The sequence below is a fragment of the Anser anser genome (assembly GCF_964211835.1).
Source record: "Anser anser genome assembly, chromosome: 7".
NCBI lineage: Eukaryota > Metazoa > Chordata > Aves > Anseriformes > Anatidae > Anser > Anser anser.
In genome coordinates this window covers 36,530,003-36,548,148 of record NC_139727.1, presented here as the reverse complement: position 1 = coordinate 36,548,148, position 18,146 = coordinate 36,530,003, and the positions used below count along the sequence as shown (strand labels likewise).

At 44.0% G+C, this 18,146-nt stretch overlaps 1 protein-coding gene across 4 annotated transcripts in view; it reads left to right on the top strand.

The window, feature by feature from the left end:
* Positions 1-18,146, top strand: part of FGFR2 (fibroblast growth factor receptor 2) — an 83,119-nt gene that overhangs the window by 3,675 nt on the left and 61,298 nt on the right. For 2 of the 4 annotated variants that reach the window (XM_083843728.1, XM_083843727.1), the window contains exons 2-4: positions 905-1,161; positions 16,099-16,365; positions 17,061-17,135. In XM_083843728.1, the coding sequence (XP_083699854.1) occupies positions 987-1,161; positions 16,099-16,365; positions 17,061-17,135 (517 nt within the window). In that variant the 5' untranslated portion in view covers positions 905-986. The remainder of the gene's footprint in view (positions 1-904; positions 1,162-16,098; positions 16,366-17,060; positions 17,136-18,146) is intronic. The other 2 variants (XM_083843729.1, XM_083843730.1) reach the window with 2 other exon arrangements.

The window sequence follows — 18,146 nt, the reverse complement described above, 5'->3', positions numbered from 1 at the left end:
CATCGGCCCGTGGCAGTAATACCGAGCAGTCACCTCCATCTATTTAAATTAGTTTTATGGGGAATTGATTAAACTTTCCCCTCCCCCCAACTGAAAAGCATGTATTAAAAAGCATCTTTGAGCGAGAGGGATCAGCAACCTCTATGAGCACGTTGCGCAGTTTAGTGTATATGAATGGAAAATGGTGCTGGGGAGGTCTCCTGTGCAACCCATACCCAACTTTATATGGATTTTAATTGCTGGTTAAACCAGTTAACCAGCGCCTCTGCAAGGACCAGACCCTTTTACCTGTGCGGGACTCTCAGATGTTGAAAGGACACTGAGCTGAGGTAGGAGAAGGTGCATCCCTAGGAGAGCTGGAATTGCTGAGGCACAACAAAGCTTTATGGATTATCAGAGCCTAAAGAGTATTTTTTCAACTGTTTTTATAGTGGAAAATTACTGAATTAGTGAAAATTCAGCTGGCTGCAGAACTGCCTAGGTAAAGGAATGAAAAACAAGGCAAACTTACATAAACCTTCAAACAATAACAAGAACATACTTTGTATAATTGTGGTAATTTTGTAGCATTACAGGTTATGTGCCTGCACATGTGTGTGCCTTTATTTTTTTTTTTAAACTGTATATCTTTCTGTCAGTAAAATAGCTCTCTAAATATGTGCTGAGAAGTGATTTTCTGAAAACAAGGAGGACTTGGTTACGCCTCAGGTGATGATGGAAACTGCTAACAGAAAATGAAAAGTCACTCACTTTTCACATATTCTCGAAGCTGGAAAACTATTTTTCCCATCCTCCTCCTCCTCCCCCTCTCACCTCAGCTCTTTCTGGGGCTTTGTGAGTTGTTTTTTTTTTTGGTTTGCATTTAGGATGGTTTCACTGACCCTGTTAAATCTCCTCCCCGCAGCAGCAGCCTCCGCTCCTGGTGAGGAGGCATTGCCCTGGCCGAAGGCACCGCGTCCTGTCCATGCTTCTGTAGAGGTGCTCAGATGGGATTAAAGTCCACATGGAGATATGGAAATGGACCAGGAATTTACTCTAAAAAGATGGTCAGCTGGAATTCGGGTTGCCTTATATGCCTGGTGGTGGTCACCATGGCTGGAATTTCCCTGGCTCGACCGTCATTTAACTTAGTTGTCGAAGACGCCACTTTGGAACCTGAAGGTAAATCGTTCTAGAGTGCTTATTTCTGCAAAAGAAGTTATTTCGAAATGCCTCAACATCTGAAATTAAAGTCAACACCTTTATATGCTTTGGTAAATACAAGGCAAGTAACAGACGAGTCCTCAACAGTTATGTTTTCCAACTTTTCCTATTCACGCGGCGGGCTATGTTCATGCAAGCATGTGTTTATTTAATCTTGTGCAAGCAAGCGGTGTCAGTGATTTGACTTGGGACTGTCATCACGTTGTATAATCAAAGTGTACAGATGAAAGTTTTGAGGAATGGGTCTTTAAGGAAACCGGTCTGTTGCACTTGTATACCTGTAGCATATTGCTCAAGAAACGACACGGCTGGATGTCTTTGTGATTTGAGCTACCTGGAAGGTTAAGAGGGGAAAAAAATAAATCATGATTGCTTTTAATCATGTGCCGCGATTGTTTAATTTTGCAGGGCACTCTGCAAAAGCAGGTGTCATGGCTTTATTGTTTGTAGCTGGTTGCTACAGGCTTTCCTATTGTTGTCAATATCCAAGAACAACCGGCACACTGGCTGGTTCGCCAACTCTGGAAGTACAGAGGTGGAGATCTGAACGGCAAGGATAGCAGCTGATTACTGTGAAAGCGAAAACTTGTTGAAACCTTTGCTTTAAAAGAGATGTTTTGATAAAATCTCCTATTTTGAGCCTGCACCTGTTGGTACGTTCCTGTAGGTATATCCCTTCCTCTGACTTTCCTAGTTGTTTTTCTTCTCTACAGAGCTAAGGAAGGGCTGCTGTTTTTATTGTCTTATTGTATTTAAGATTGATTTTACTATGCTATGGGGGATCTTTTCTGCTCTCTGAACACCTTCGGGGAAAGCAAGGCTTCCTTCATAAGGTTTTTATCCCTCATTGGAGGAGTGCTTACATTTCTAATAACTCATCTGTCAAAACAATGCAATTGTCCATAAAACATTTTTCATCAGGAGAGCTTTCTGGAGAGAGTTTGGCCTTTACACGTTCTGCTACTCATGTCCAGGGATACAGCTTTGTTTTTATTTAATCCATTTTCATGCAAAACGTATTTGTTTCTATCCACTGCCTCTAAAAATAGACGTCACCAGCTAACGCATTTTTAGAATCCGTTCCAAGTACATTTTTATTGATGGCAGGGGAAGAATTATGTAGAGACGATGAGCCCTCCTCCCTAGCAAGCATTCCTGAAAAAATTAACACAGTATAGCAATATTGTCATCTGTCATGGACAGAGATTGTTGATAGCGAAGCTTTTTCGTTTCTTCCCCTCCCCTTCTGAAGGTAACTTGAGAATTAAAAAAAAAAAAAAAGCCCAACTCTCATCACCACTTACCGTATGATTTGTTAATTGCACATCTGGTGCCTTTTTGGCTTTTCAGAGGAATGACAAAATCAGGAATAATTCTGGTTTCGGATTAGCTGCTTGTAGTGAGGTCCTCTCGTTTTAGGGTTAAATCAGAAAGAATGTGATTGCATGATTGGTGTAGTATTTTGCAGGGAGAAGAGTAACATTTTTGACTTATGCCTGATAATTTTTCAGGGAAAGAATAGCTCTATTATTTTAAAAAGCACACTTTAAAAATACGCTTCTTCCACAATGAATATCCAGTGGGTGGGAATCTGGGTTTTATCAAAGTGTAAATTGCTAAAAACTATTTAAAACTTCTTCCCTGGGTAGGAATGTTAACTTACATGAGATAATTTTAGACGTGAGAACCTGAATCATTACCAGAAAGGGGAAAAAAGGCTTCTAAGTTAATGGTATAATAAGAGCTTTTATGCTGCAGAATACAGTGAATTGTGTGGGACTTAAATCTGAGATTTGGGAAATAAAACCTTCTTTATGTACTTCATTAGACCCCTTAAAAAAAAAAATCACCTTCTCTGGGTTCCATCACTGCCACCCACAAGCTCTCTGAGTTGAAAAGAAAACAAAAAAAAAAACTTTAAAAAAGGTCTTCAAAGACAAAGCTGCTTTATTGTTATTGTTTTTTGGTTTAGTAAATGCCAAACATTTTGGTCAGAGCTAATTTGAGGGGGGTCAGGTGCTCCAATAATGTGTGCTTTCGGTGGGGCTGCTGACGGTGCAGTCATTAGAGCGGTGACATCTCGGACCAGCTGAGAAGGTCGCCGGGGCTGTGACCTTTTGTGACATATGTTGATCTGTTCCTTCATGGGCATGCCCCGAATTTTGTCTTTTTTTGGTGTTAAGTGCTTTTATTGTTGCTATTTATTGTCTTAGTGAGTCAGAATATTCAAGAAGCTGTATGCACCATTAACAGGAATTGAGAGCGTGGCTTTTTGTTCCGCTGCCTGCAATAAATAACCCCGGGTTAAAATACGCTGTCGGCTCTTAGCTAAACACAACTTTAGGGATATTTGCAACCATTTTCTTCAGTATCGGGCTACGTACCTACGTTAGCAGGAGCAGTATCTATCTGTTGGGGTAACCAGCTGCGTAGCTGGGCGCACACATACGTGTGCACAGATAAATAGATACCCCAACAGATAGATCCTGCTTTCTTTGGTTACCTACAGCGTACCTGATCCCTTTGGGAGCTCGCTTCCCTAAGGTGCTTTCATAAATTGCTGGATGCGTTGGGTGCCGAGTCTGTGACCACTAGCTATTACTACTCTGGTACCTATAAAAATATTTACCCTGAAGATGGTATCTTGAGCCATTGTAAATGATAATGTCAATATTGATTATCGCGGACACTCGCCGAGGGCCGGATCCTGAATCTGTTTGTTAGCGGTTGTGGTGCTTTCTTTTCTTATGCAGCGATAGGAAAATCCAAGGCTGGGGGGCGGCCTGAGCAGAAACAGGGCCTGCAGGAGCTGGCTGGGGGACTGTCAGCTATCGAATTCTGTCTCACATCAAGTGTTTACAGAAACGTTTTTTTATCCCAGGGAGCGTAAAGACTTTCTGCTTTTAAATATTTAGAAATAAGTCTACCCCGGCGTGTATAAAGGAACCATTCTCTTTCTGTGTACCCAGCCCGCAAAGGCCTTTGACAGCCAACGTTTCACAAGGGCTTTGACCGCACACATAGGTTGAAGGGTTACTTTGTGAACTGAATAATTAGTTTAGACATATATTTGATAAATAGCAAGCTCTCCCTTGACCTTCCCTTGCCCAGGCTGTGTGTTATCGTTCTGCTGGGCAGCTAATTTAGTCTCTTCCCCATCCAGTGCCTTGACGCTGTCCTTGGAGCACCCGCTCGGAGCCCTCGCCTTGTGCAATAACAATGTGTTTCAGTTCTTTTAATTTAGGTCAAATTTCAAAGGATTCATTTAAGCTTTCCACAAGGGACAGCCTAATTCTGCGTCCTGCGAAAAAACATGGTAGTTTGAAGTGGCCTTAAATGCGTGTTTGGGAGGCTCCTAGGAGCTGCAGCGGGTGAGACCTTTTGTAATGAGTAATGTGCTGTGCTTATGCTGGGCTCCAAAGTGAGTAACACTTTGTCACCCAACCTTTACCTCCGCTTGTGGACGCTGAACAACATACAAACACGTTCAGTGCCATACCCACAGCAGTACGTACGTCTTCATAAAAAAAAGTTGCTTTATCCACAGGCAAGTGCTCAAAGGCTAATGTCGCACGTGGTCCCAGCACAGGCTGGTCGGAGATGCTTCATTAACCATCGTGGGCCACCTGGATGAGGCTGTGGGGTCTTGCGAGGTGTTTCTCAGGCTCCTGGGGACCATGCAGGGCTGCATAAGGTGTGCCCACCCCAGGTCCTCTCCCTGTCCCTGCCACGAGGTCGCAGAGCTGGGAGGAGCCAGGATGCTTTCTCTGCTTTGGAAGGGAAAATAAAACAAAAAATCAACCCAAGGTTCTTGTGCAATGTTACTTGTTTTTTTTTTTTTTTTTTTTTTTTAGAAGAGCAGTGGCTTTGATATCTGCAAGTTATGAGTAACAATTCAAACTGATTAGTTAAATCAGAGGGTGTTTTTTTTCCTCCTTTCGTAAGGAAGGGCAATTATCACAGCCCATTACGGAGGAATGTGACACCCGCACAGATTCGGGTTGGATGCCCTCCATAGCTTACATCTCAGTAAGTTATTTGGCCCAGTGCAGGAACTGCTAGCTGAGATCGTGGGGAACTGGACAAGCAGCCAGATTAAATCGGTCCAATCCACCGTCCTTCAGCAGCTCCATGGGCTGGAGACTAATGAGGCGTGGGTAGGGTTGTTGTTTACCAGTGGTGTTGTTGAGACACTGCAAGCACATAATGTGTCAGCATGGTAACTGTTTGGTAAAGTAACACAAATAATTGGACATTTTGGGCCTATCTGCCATGTTTTAAAATCACAGCTTTTTCTTTTTTTTTTTATTTTTTTTTGGGAGAGGGCAGCAGGGGGTAGCTAAGGTTGAAGAATTTGGTCTTTGAGTGATTTTTGGAGCCAAAAGGTTTTGAAACCTGCTGAATTTTTATTTTTATTTATTTATTTATTTATTTATTTTTTAAACATACGTATTGATAAAACCCCTAATCAGTGACTGACCCAATGGCAGGGTAGTTTTCTAGTTTAGAAATAATTCTTCCTTGGTAGAGAGCATGCAGTGAAGTTCAGGCTATAGTAACTTTTTACAGGCAAGTTGCAAGCCTTCGAAAGCAGAATTTGCAATGAAAATGCTGACAACTCCAGTTATGCAAGGTTGTGTATGCATGCGATGATGGACTATTTGGTGTTGTAATAACAACCACGGCATAGCTCTTAATGAGTGCGTCTCTGTATCCAGCTTCAGTAGAAATGCTCACTTGCCTTTCAGGAAATAAATTCAAAGACGAGTATTTTCTTGGAGTGACTATCAAGTTCAGGTACAGATGGAAACGTGAGAGAACTAATTAACTACCCTTAGCTGTCAGATTTTAAACTGTTAAATGTTTTGTGAGACCTTAAGATTGAAGCTTTGCAGCGAAAACAGAGACTTTCCTTCTTGGAAGCAGCACTCCGCAGCAGCATAAATCTGGATTTTCAAAGTGTAGGCAAGTTTTGTCTTGTCTCCTTGCGGTGGTGCACCTGGTTTAACTAGAAGAGAGCATTTATATCAGAGGAGTTAAGTCCAAAATCTGTGCGGAAAAGACATCAGGGACCCAAAACATGTCTGAAATGATGAAGGGGCTTGCACCAACGTGAATGAGGGCCTGGATCCCTGGTTATTGGCGCTGGCCGTGCTGTGCTGCTGCCCAGGGTCAGGCGTGAGTGGTTCTGGTGCAGGCAGTCGGGCAGACGTGTGCTTGCAATGGCACTGGGGAGCCAGATAGCGCTCGATCTGGCGCAGAGCCTGTGGGGTAAAATTACCCTTACCGCAATTTGGGATGCGATCTGAACAGCAGGCTGGGCTGGAGGTTAGGTTCAGCACACACTGTGCCCCTTGACTGTGGCATTTTCTTTTAAATTTGTCACCGTGCGTGTACCCCCAAATCAGAGCCACCTCTGTGTAGCATGGGACAGAGCAGGCTTTTAAGCTGCCTTCCAGTGAAGTTGGAGCGACTTTGAATAGAGGCACATCCTAAAACGAGAGCAGATCTGAGGCTTCTGTTATGGTGAGGAAGGGTGCACGGGGAGCTGCCGTGGGAGCGGGGCCGGAGGTGCAGGCACGGGGTGCTGGGGGCTGCACCTCTGACGAGTGCCAGCTGCTGGGTGAGATGCTTGGTAAAAGGAGTAGGAGTAAATATTTATGTCGATTTTTTTTTTTTAAACTCTTAAAAACAGGTTATAAATCACTTACTGATTAACGTACATCTTTGGTCCCATCCCATCTCTTAAGTATCACCGCTGTTCTGGCAAGAAGAAACCCTTTTATTCGGGAGTACTGAGCTTTGGTTTTCCTGGTTCTGCTTCAGAGCCTCGGAGCAGTCAGCAGCTGGTACAGAGCCGTGCATGCCCCACGGACTTCACTTTCTGCTGGCTCAGGTCCTTTTGCTGCTCGTCACCTCACAAATGACAATATCCGTATCGGAGAGAGGGACAGGAGGGCAAGCTCAGCGCTGGCTGAATTCTACCGTGTGGCTTCCTTCGGCTGTCATGCTATTTTTATTTTAATTGTATTCTTGAAGTTACTGTAGTGAAAGCATATCTGGTGAACCTCAGAGAAGCTGAGGAGCTCGTAGATGTGACCTACTTTAATTCCCTTCCTCGCGTGTTGTTGCAAGTTCTGTGTAATTATTGCTTTTCCTCCCCCGCAAAAGAACTGGCTCATCAGTTTGGGACATCGACCGATTTTCAGCCGCCTCGCAAACCCAGGTGGACCGAGAGGAGGGGAAAATCCATTTGTATGAGGGAAACAGCCTTCATTCAGGAGGGTTTGCTAGGGTGGGCACTGCGATGTGCCGGGCGACTGGAGAAGAGGAAAGGGAGGATGAGGAGGCAGGAGAAAATCCTGATTTTTCTTTTTTTCCTTTTTATTTCCCCTCCTAGCTTTTCATGAGTTTGTTTGGAAGAGAGTTTTGTGACATAGTAGACGTAGTAGTTATCACCTCAGGCTTTCTCCCGGGGGGCTTGTCTGCATCGTGGCCAAGTTTGGATGGAATTTGGAGCCGGAGCCAGGCGTGCTCATGCAGTCTGCGCTGACCAGGACAAGTCTGTAGGAGGTTAAATCATGGTTGGCTGGAAGAGAACTTGGTCAGAGCACCGTGCTACGACTTAGTTCTTGCACATAACGGAAAGATGTGGTGTAGAAAAACTGCATAAGGTTCATTATATTCTTTGGGATGGCCCGGAGAGGTGCGTGGTGAGCTGGCGGGCAGCACGCTGCATGGGACCAGCTTTGCCAGTTTGTGCAGAGCCCTGTGCAGTGTCTCTGATTGCAATGTTTAATTTGTTTCAAGGAAAGTAACATATATAATTCCGAGTGTTGCTTTAGGCCACACAGCCGTTTTTAAAAATAATAATTAAAAAAAAACATTTAAATTTTGAGCAGTTCTTGAGCTCGGTTGTGTTAAGCATTGTTTAATCACAAAAAACAATCATGCTTAGATATTACAGCGAGAAAGTATCCAGATTTAGGTGATACTGTTTACTCGCGGGGGAGCACAGGTGTTTCAGATGTGCAGGATTTAGCATGGAGGCTTCGTAATAAATCTGCAGCGCGCCACTGCTCGCTAATAGCCCTTCTACTAACAATTCAGAAAGAGCCGAACCATCTTCCATTAGCGTGGCAGAGCGCCCAGGAGTGCCTGCTAAAACAACGAGTGGCCGAGGTGCCTGCAAGTTTAAAATAACCCTTGTCACCTAAATGGCTGCGGCCACCTGGAAGCGCACATCACCAGCCTGGCTTTCACTTCGGGGCTTGTTTGGCTTCTTCTCCGAGCTGCCAGGGACCCCCGAGCTGCTTCGGGATGCCTTTTGACTAAATACTGCTTTCAGTTCAAAGGGAGCCTGGTATGCCTTGAAGCTCGGTCATTTTGAAGTGTTTGGAGAACATCCTACGGTTTATACGTGATGAGGATAGGACTTATACAAGTGCTGAGGGGTTGTTTTGGGGATACTGTTTCCAGTGGCTCTTTTTCCAAATCTCACTTTAGGAAGTGGGGGAAGATGGATTTCAGAGGCAGAGGGGGGAAAAATCAAGATGAGACTTCCAGACAAGCTGCTAAAATTAAGAGGATTTGTATAGTCAAGTAAAAATGGGACCGTGTACAAAAGAAACAACTGCTGACTTGCTTATAGGGAATCTGGATAGATGTTCTCTGCATCCAGAACTAGCACTTGAACATGAAATTGTGCAATTTTTAACCTCTCAGTTGTAATTTATTCCTTTTGCATGTTGAGTAGTAATAGTCCCAAGCACAGCCTTTGGCAAACCTGGAAAAAAAAAGAGTTGTGTTTTTATGTTTGGATTTATGCTTTGTTCTGTCATGTTTTTATGTTGTTCTTGAAATGCAAATAAGGGACCTGCAAAAAAAAAAAAAACTATAGTTTGGAATAGATGCAGGAAAATATGGAAAATAGTAAACCCAGTGCAACTAAGTATACATGTTCATACCTTTCCCAAGGCTGCCTATCCTATATAGAGCCTTTCCCAAGCAGACTCTAGCACTAAGCTGGACAGTGGAGTTGGTTGTATTGATCTGCTACTTGGTTATATGCAGAATATGGGCAGGATGATTTGATCTTCTGCTGTTGCTGAAAGTAAAAACAGTGAGCAAATGATCCCAATCTCTTATTAGATTCTACCTTTAAGATATAGGTTTTTTTTTCCTTAGCTCTTCATTTGAATTTCTGGGAAAAAAAAATGATACATTTCCCCCTTGTATTGTGTAATAGATTACATGAAGACTCTTCTGTAATGAGTCTGAAGATTAGTTAATTATTTTTGAGATTGTGTTACATGTGTTAGGTTTATAGTGTACTCCCCAGTACACTTACTTAGCACAGGGGCCAGCACTCTGTTGCAGCTAATGGAGTTTCTGACTTGAACAGAAATTGCCAAGATTTGATGCGTGCAACCAAAGGTTCAAGCCCTGAAGATGGCCCCTAGCTTCTCATCACACCAGTGATGCATTAAACGCAGCGCAACGATTTTAGGGTTTTTCGTGTGGCAACTCCCACTTGGGGGTGGTTTCTCCCTCCCTGTTACAAAGCCTTTATGCAGAAGATATACTGATGCTACCCTGCTTCTTGCTTTGTCCTGTATCTGGAGACAAGTCCTACGGTGACTATTGTGTAAAAAAGTCTTCATCCTGTAAGGAGCAGACCGTGAAGAATGGGGACAAACAGGAAGAAATCGCAGGGCAGTTCCCAGCAGCAGGAGGTGGCCGTGCTGGTCTCTCTGCTGTTTACTTTGAACTTGGCATGCTCCGAGTCTTCCCTGGCTTGGCTTCCAAAAGCATAAAGCACACAGCCAAGCCCATGAGCATGTGATAGTTGGCATTTTTGACGTGTGTTGCGTGGCTGTGCAGCCGTAACTCAAGGATCACAGCTATAAAGACAGGTAGGAGCAAGCAGGCAACAAGCTGTAGGAATTTTAATCTCTGCATGAAGCCTAGACATGTACAATTTTTTTTTTTTTTTTTTTTTTTGCTTTTGAGAAGGAGTCTACTTTCTGTAAACATGGAAATGGGGTGTGAGACATCAACCCAGCTGCTCAGCAGCCATCAGTACTGTGCTGTAATGCCTTGTGGACCTTGCGCCACATCAGCTAACATGCCAAGAGAGTGGGGCCTGCCCCAGGGCACAGTATGAGGCCCATGTTTGCCTCCACTGCTCTGTTTTGATGTAGGCCCACCAGGGGTGGTTACCTAGAGAAGCCACTGTTCTGTAACTGTTGACTTGCTAAAGAGCATGACACACAGCAGATAGATGTAAGCACATGGGGATAACTCCTTTTTGTGAATCTGCAGAGCTTCTCTCTTGACTGGGGGATCTGCAAGGGATGGAACTCCTCGTTGCTCACCAGAATTACTTATTTTTCTAAGTCTTCAAAGCTTAACGTTAGTGTGGTGTAATGTTTTCCCTCACCAGTGATGACATTGGCAAGTATTTCAATTGGAGGAGATTCTTTTTTTTAATGATCTTAGTACATGTAACACTTGATAGGAGTTGACATGATGCTGTAGGCCTGGAGCAGGTCAGGGTAGCTAGAAGCCCTACACTTGCTACACTTGCATGTGTGATGTGGCAATGCTTGCTTCAGGTTGCAAATTTTTACTTCCAGGGCTAAAGGATTCCTCCTGCTCCTCAGATCTCCCCTCTCTTTCACCTGGTTTCATCTCTTGTGCAGCCATCAGAAGACTCGGTCCTTACAGAGCAAGGTTAATAGGGTTAAAGAAGATGCCAGGAAAAAATACCTCAGTTTATTTTGGAGAGTCTGCTGCTTAACGTTTTGTGGAAGTCACTGTGTTTTCAAATAGAGCAAGCTGGGAGCTTGTTTTAGAGAAAGAGCTGAAGACTTAGACCCCACCATGTTTTTGTTTGTGGCTGTCACAAGTGTCTCCTCCTTGTTGGTGCCGTGCATTGGTGAAGGTTTTCTGCAAGGCCTGGATCGTTTTCATCAGGCATAAAATTAACATTTGAAGCATTAGAGGGGGAACGATTCCCACTCTTTGGAGCGTTGTTCATAATGACAAGGGATTTTTGTGTTTTAAAACTATGGAAGGAACTTGAGTAACTTTGAAAGGAAAGTACTTTATCAGAGTACAGAGGCTTCCTGATTGTGCCTGGCCGAGGCAGAGCCGGGCATAGCTGGCAGCTAGCTGACGGAAACACCACACAAATGAGACAGCAGGAATCCAGTGACTTTGGAGAAACAGATGGATGAATTGCAAACACTATTTTGTCCCCTTTTGTGTAAGGAGACGTGCTCAGCCTTTGTGACTTCAGTTTGCTGCTAGCTAGCAGGAGATAGTCACAGCGGCCAGGAATTACTCTTTGCAGTTTTGAACCAGTGGCTTTTGCTTTTGTAGGTTGAGTTTACCATCCACCATCCTACCAGAAGAAGACACGAATCTACCGTTAATGTTAATTAGGCTGCCAACTTAAATTGATGGCAAAGCCCATCAGCTTGTACCAGGGATGAGAAGGTTGTAAACCAGATCTACACTTGAGCTTCCTGGTCCTCCAAGGGCTGACTCCTGGGGAGAGCGTGGTTTGGGGCCTGTGGCTGTTCTCCTTCAGGCCCAGTTCAACATCCCGTTCTGTGGTGCTCATCCAGCGTGGTCTTGCTGGATCTTCCTCAATTCCAGGACAAACAGCAGGATGGGAGAAGGGGTAGGAGAAGCAGCAGGAGCAGGCGTGGTTGGCAGCCTGGCGTCCCCCATGGGGACATTCAGTTGTGCAAGGAACCTCTTGGATTCCTGACAGGTCAGGTTTGTTGACCCTTCTGGGCATGCTATAGTGAGCGTTTAGTTATTTACTAAAGCCTTTTGAAGTGAAAGTGGCTTGATGGGGTCTGAGGCTTTTGTGTTATGGAGAGTTGTGTGAGAATCTTTGCTGGGGTTAGCTGTTAGCTGATTGTTTAATTATTTGGCTCTGTAACTAAGTAACTAAATGCCTTGAGCCTTGAGATAAGTAGCTCTTTGTTAACATTTTAATAAATGGAAACAAATAATAATAATTTAAAACCTAAGGAAGTATAAATCTTTCGTTTCAGTGACCAGTCGTGAATAGAGTCATGATTTGGAGTATAATTGTGAACCTCATAATAATATGAAACACAGCTTTCAGAATGTCCCAGTCCTCTATTGTGGTCATGGCTTTTACACAAATAATATTTACTCCATTTGATGGCTGGATGGCATAAACCATTCTGCGAGACTGTATGAACAGGCAAAGAAAAAGTTTGTCTGCTTATTTAACAGCGGCTTGGTTTTCCGTGGGGTGTTGTTCAATAGCTCCACCTCTAAAGCTTAAATATGCTTACATTGTGTGCACCACTATTGCAAATAAGGATGTAGCTGAGAGTAAACAGCAGCAGAAGCAAGGTTCCCTCCCGTGTCCTCTAGTGTTTAAGAACATCAACAGAAATTTTACACATGCCTTTGTTGTTTGATTGTTTTTGTAGGGTGATAGGCAGGTGTTATTCGCAAGAGTTAAAGCACCTTGGTGGTAGGAACTAATGCCGCAATTACAGGATTTGCAGAAGCCCCTTTGAAGAATTCTGCGCTGCCATCCTGGGGCTGTGGGGAACTCGGCCTGCAAAGGGTTTGGTGATGGCTTAAGGCTTATGCTCGTGGCTCAGGGATGGGGCTTTAGGCAAGAGGGGCATAAAAGTGATGCTGCATCGTCAGGCCTTGCTTGGCCTCTGCTGGGCCATCTCCTCCTGCTCCTGAGTTGTTGCTGGTTGTTTTCACTTAGGATCCTACAGTTTGGGAAGACTCCAGGGGATGCTTCTGCAAATGCCAGAAGATGGGTACAAGTGCGGGCTGAGCACGTGTGCAGCCTTGCTTCTCTGCTATGCTCAGAAGATGTGGAAATGGGGGAATAATCCTCATGTAAGCCTCAGGGGCAGCATTGCTGTGACTATATAGCACGCAAGTGAGTGCAAGACTTGTCTCTAAATCCCAGAGCAGTGTGCAAATGCTTGTGAACGGGCGCAGGGTCCTGTGGGGAGCTGCCTCACAGGGTTCAGCTGTTTACATGCTGCAGGGAATTTGTGAACAGTTTCAACTCATTGGTTTGCTTTGTGAAGCTATTGGACGGGCTAATGCCTCCGAATCCCACCTGTTCTCTGTTTGCATTTGGGCACCATTTCAAACCCACACTGGAAAAGTTTATAGGCAAACATTATAAAAAGTGACAGTCTTAAGTGCTGCTACATTCGAGTTTGGCAACACAAATGCTCACCTGAAAGAGCTCACTATTTCCAAACATGACTTCATTATTTCATGACAACACTTAGTGCTGGATCTTCCCTGATCCTCCAGAGAGAAAGAAATGCAGGAGGATAATGTTTACCAAACTCTAATACCGGCTTGACTTTTATTTTTATTTCTTTTTTGGTTTGCAATTAATTTTCCTTTTAAAGCTGTCTTTGAGTTTGGAGTTGGATTTGTGTTGAAAGAGTAAACCTGGGGTTAGTAATTTAAAAAGAGATGAAGTCAATTGTGGTAGGTAGAAAATAGTTTTCATTGTGATTGTATGGGAAGAAGGGCAAACTGCACAGGAGGCCACTGCAACCTGTGCGAGCACCCTACAAGTGTCCTGGGGCTACTCGGCAAAGCCTTTAAAGCACCTGAAGGAGGGCCGAGCTATCTTCACCCATGGTGGCTTTTAAAAAGTTTAAACAAAGACATTTTAAAAGACTCCTGTACATTGTTGGCACAGTGTAAACTCTGTAAAAGAAATGTACTTTGCAGGCAGAGTGCTTGCAAAGAAGTCTTATAAACTTCTGAGTAAATTAGCAAGCTGGTTTCAGCGCCTTTGTTTTTTTTAACTGTAATCTGACAGTGGAATATGAATTAAAAATATTCTCCAGCATACTCGTTGCTGATATGAAATATAGGTAGCAACAGGCCGTGCTCCTTCTGGAAATGAGATTTGGACCGGCACAGTGTGGTTCTCAGTAAAACACCTGCACCGCAGATCCGTGGATTCCTGACTGCATCGGCGAGGCTCAGCGAGTTTGTAAAACGTGTAAAGCTGTGTTGTAGCTTGTCATGGGCTTCGAGATGGAATTTTGCACTCTAGAAAACGTAGAGTCCCAGTTATAAAATCTAAATCTGAGAAGCATTACAGTTTCCACCAATGGTCCTGCTCAGGTTTTGCTTAAAGGGCTCTCCTGGCCACCATCTGGGTGCGATGTGTGCCAGGTCTGCCTGACAAAACTCGCTTGCCGTAGGGGAGACGACTTGGGAAGCTTTGCTGGCTTTGCAGGGGCACGTCCCTGGATCTGTTCTCTCTTTCCTTCAGGGAAGCTACCTCTGAGCTCCCTGAAATTATGTGATTCCCAAATGAGTGGGAGGAGAAATTGGGCTCCCTGGTTTCAAACGCAGCGAACTTCGAGAACAGCAAAATATTTAGCTGCCCAAGTTGGTGGCCACTGCTGGTTTGGGCAGCTTCAGCGTGACCAAGCTCTCACCTAAAGGCTACCCCAGACATGACATTTGTTTCAGTCTTCTGTTGGAGGTGTGATGCAAGGAACGAGCACACTGAGGAGGGATGTGGCTTTCTGGGTTCGGTATTCTTAGAAGCAAGGGTGGGCACCAAGGAGTCATCTATTTTAGTGTTCCCTCAGACTCTGGACAACATACAGAAAGCGGTGCGTTTTATTTTTATGTGCACACACGGGTGCACAGCTGGTGTCTGCGGCAGGACTTGCGCAGGGGTGAGAGCTGGGCAGCAGCTGGCTGGGTGATGTGACCCTCCCCAGGAGCAAACAAAGCGTGTTCCTGCTTCTCTCCTCTATTTACTTTTCATGCCAGCCCTGGAAAGGGAAGGAGGATACTGGGAGAGGGCTGTTGTGGTTTTAAGGAGAAGCCAGTGAAAAAAGCAGTCCTTATGTGTGGCACAGCCTGGCTGCTTCACAGGGGTGGCTTGGGGGGGTCCCTCCACCCCATACCAAGCCATCCCACTGCCCCATGGGGATGATGAAGCTGTAGTAACTGCAGGCAGATGTCATTTTCCGAGGACTTTTTTTTTTTTCTGGAAAAAGACTGTGGTTTGACATACTTCCTGACACTTGGTTACAAAGGGGACCTGATGGATGAGCCGTTTCATTCTGAAGGTCTGGTACACAATGCCTCTGAAAGCTTCATTTGTGTTCCTGGGCGTCTGCTGTGCCTGCTCAGGAGAGGCTGTGAAATAAGAAAAGAGGGAAAAAATAAAGGAAAAAGTTACTGTCGCTTGGAGCAGAGTTGGCAGTACAGAAGGCAAGTGTAGAGGCTTTGGAAAAGGTGCAGGGAGAAAAATAAAGGACATTGTATATGCTGTGTATAGAATCTCATGTTTACTGGCTCAGTGAGGGTTTGCATTTTTTTTGGCTATCCTTTTCTTCTAAAACAGGTCTTTCCAAGTTTAAGAAAACCCTATGTCTACAGTCAGGTGAGGGAAGATATATATTGAATTTCAGACACAAATGCTGTGATATAGAACTGAATTTGCTTTTTGAACTCTTCCTGCCTCCTCCAAGCTCCTGCGAAGCCCTCAGGCCCAGCAGCTCTCGTCTCTCCGGGGCTGGCTCGCTGTGGCTGGTGGGACAAGTTGTGACTTTGTGTGGCACAAGGGACAAGGGACACGACCAGACACTGTTCAAAGGAGAAGGAGCTTTCTGTGTGGTTAACCTTTTGAAAATAAAGCCTATCTATACCTGCATGTGGTTCAGTTTTACAAGACAGGTGGCTGGGCTAATCTGGATGAAACTTTTTATTTAACATAACTTGATTGCTGTGGATAAAAAGGGCCGTCACTGACTTGTGTTGGAAATTCTCTCCTTTCCCTCTTTCTTCTTTTTTCCTCCTTTCCTTCCACCTTCGCAGAGCCGCCAACCAAATACCAAATCTCTCAGCCAGATGTACACTCAGCACTTCCAGGAGAACCACTTGAGTTGCGCTGTCAATTGAAAGACGCCGTCATGATCAGTTGGACTAAGGATGGGGTCCCTTTGGGGCCTGACAATAGGACAGTGATTATTGGGGAGTACTTACAAATTAAGGATGCTTCACCCAGAGATTCGGGCCTCTATGCTTGCACTGCTGTTAGGACCCTAGACAGTGATACTCTGTACTTCATTGTAAATGTTACAGGTGAGTGAGCTAAACGTAGGTTTTGCATGTAGAAGCTGTAAAATGTGATGTAAAGACAAGTTGTGATGTAACTTGAAACAAACTCAGCTAAACCCACTGTGCCCAGCTGGATCTGTAGTTGTGGTATTTTGGGTATTTTCCCCTTTGTCCTGATTCTGAAATGGCATCAGTTTGTATATACCCCCTCCTATTTAACGGGGTCTGTGCTGACTAATGCTACTGCTGAGTAGCCCCCTTACTCTGTGCCTCTGTGGACAGGATTAAATGATGGTCACTGTGGTGACGATGATGATAAAGCCACTAAAATGAATGCCAGCTTTCTTCCCTCCGTCAGAAGAGGAAAAGGGGTGTCCTACATCCTTTTGCACTGCTTTAAGTTTAGAGACAAATTACTCTAGACTCACTTGGTTTTGGTCAGCTGAATGTCTTAAGGAAGAACATAAATTTTTCAGTAGAAAGATTTTTTTTGGAATTAACAAGCTCTCTTTTGAAGCTTTGTAGCATTTAAGGATTATTAGCTAGTTTTGTTAGAATTTTATAACAATAACATATATTTATGCATTTTCTTTTACTATAGCACCTGCACAACTAACATGACATCTGTTCTCCTTGATAGATAAACTAAGATGTAGCATATTGGTTTATTAGTCTGTAAAATATACTGTTTTAAAGTCTTGGTTATTTTTAATGTGCAGATGCTCTTTCCTCTGGGGACGATGAAGATGACAATGATGGGTCTGAAGACTTCGTGAATGACAGCAACCAGATGAGTAAGTAACAGCAAACTGCCGGAGGTGCCTAGCAAGATCCACGTGGAAAATAACGTCCAGTTGCTTGCTCTTCTGCCTTCAGAGCTTCTCGATTGTTAACTGCATGTGCTATCAAGTAGCGGTATCTTTGTCCTTTCCTGTTTTCTGTTTCACATGGTTCGTAACTTGGAAAAGAAAAGAAAAAAATAAACTAATATTCTTCTAAACATGCTTTACTGGTCTGTACTTTCTGTCTCCCTTCTTGCTAGCATTTCTGAAGTTTCCTGTCTTCCTAAATAGAAGTTCAGTCTTTGTCTGTTTTAGCTGATCTTTGAGAAATCTGACTTTCCCTTTCCCTGAACCTGGACTGAAATCTAACAGAAGAAACACAGATCCAACTCGCTTTGTTAAAAGGTAGTATGGAAACCTTAAAAATTGAGTTGCACTGAGGCAAATCCCTCAGTCTTTAACCTAAGCAGAAATTTCACTGGGGAGAATAGATTTGGAGACAACGGGATTCTTTTGTGTATAAAGGACCTCAAGGTTTGTCACAAATAAAGCAATCCAGCACTAAAAATACATTTAATGTTACTTACGCATGATGAAAATGGGCTAAAAGAGTCTTAAACCTAGCTGGATGTTAAACTTCAGTCCCTTTGGAGAATTTAGAAAGCTATTAATAGGCTCTAAATGGAACAGTCACTAAGGAAAAAAAAAAAAGAAAAGTAAAATTCATATTGGTTCCTTATGCACCCATGCACTATTGCAAAATCCCCTTGGTTGGCTGATCGTTTGCTGTTGCTCGTGCTTTGGAAAGTCGATAACGTGAACACAGAAATCCTTTGTTAGAGATGTCAGCTGGCTGCAGAGGGCAGGAGCCAGGCAGTGTGTTTGCTCCTCAGCCAGGTAGCGATCGGCGGCGATCCTCAGGACTTGAACCACTTGTTCGGATGATGGAGCACGAGCCTCGTTTCAGCCACCCTAGTTAGTTACTGTTGTATACGACTGCCCCTGCTCTGAAGCTGTGAAACA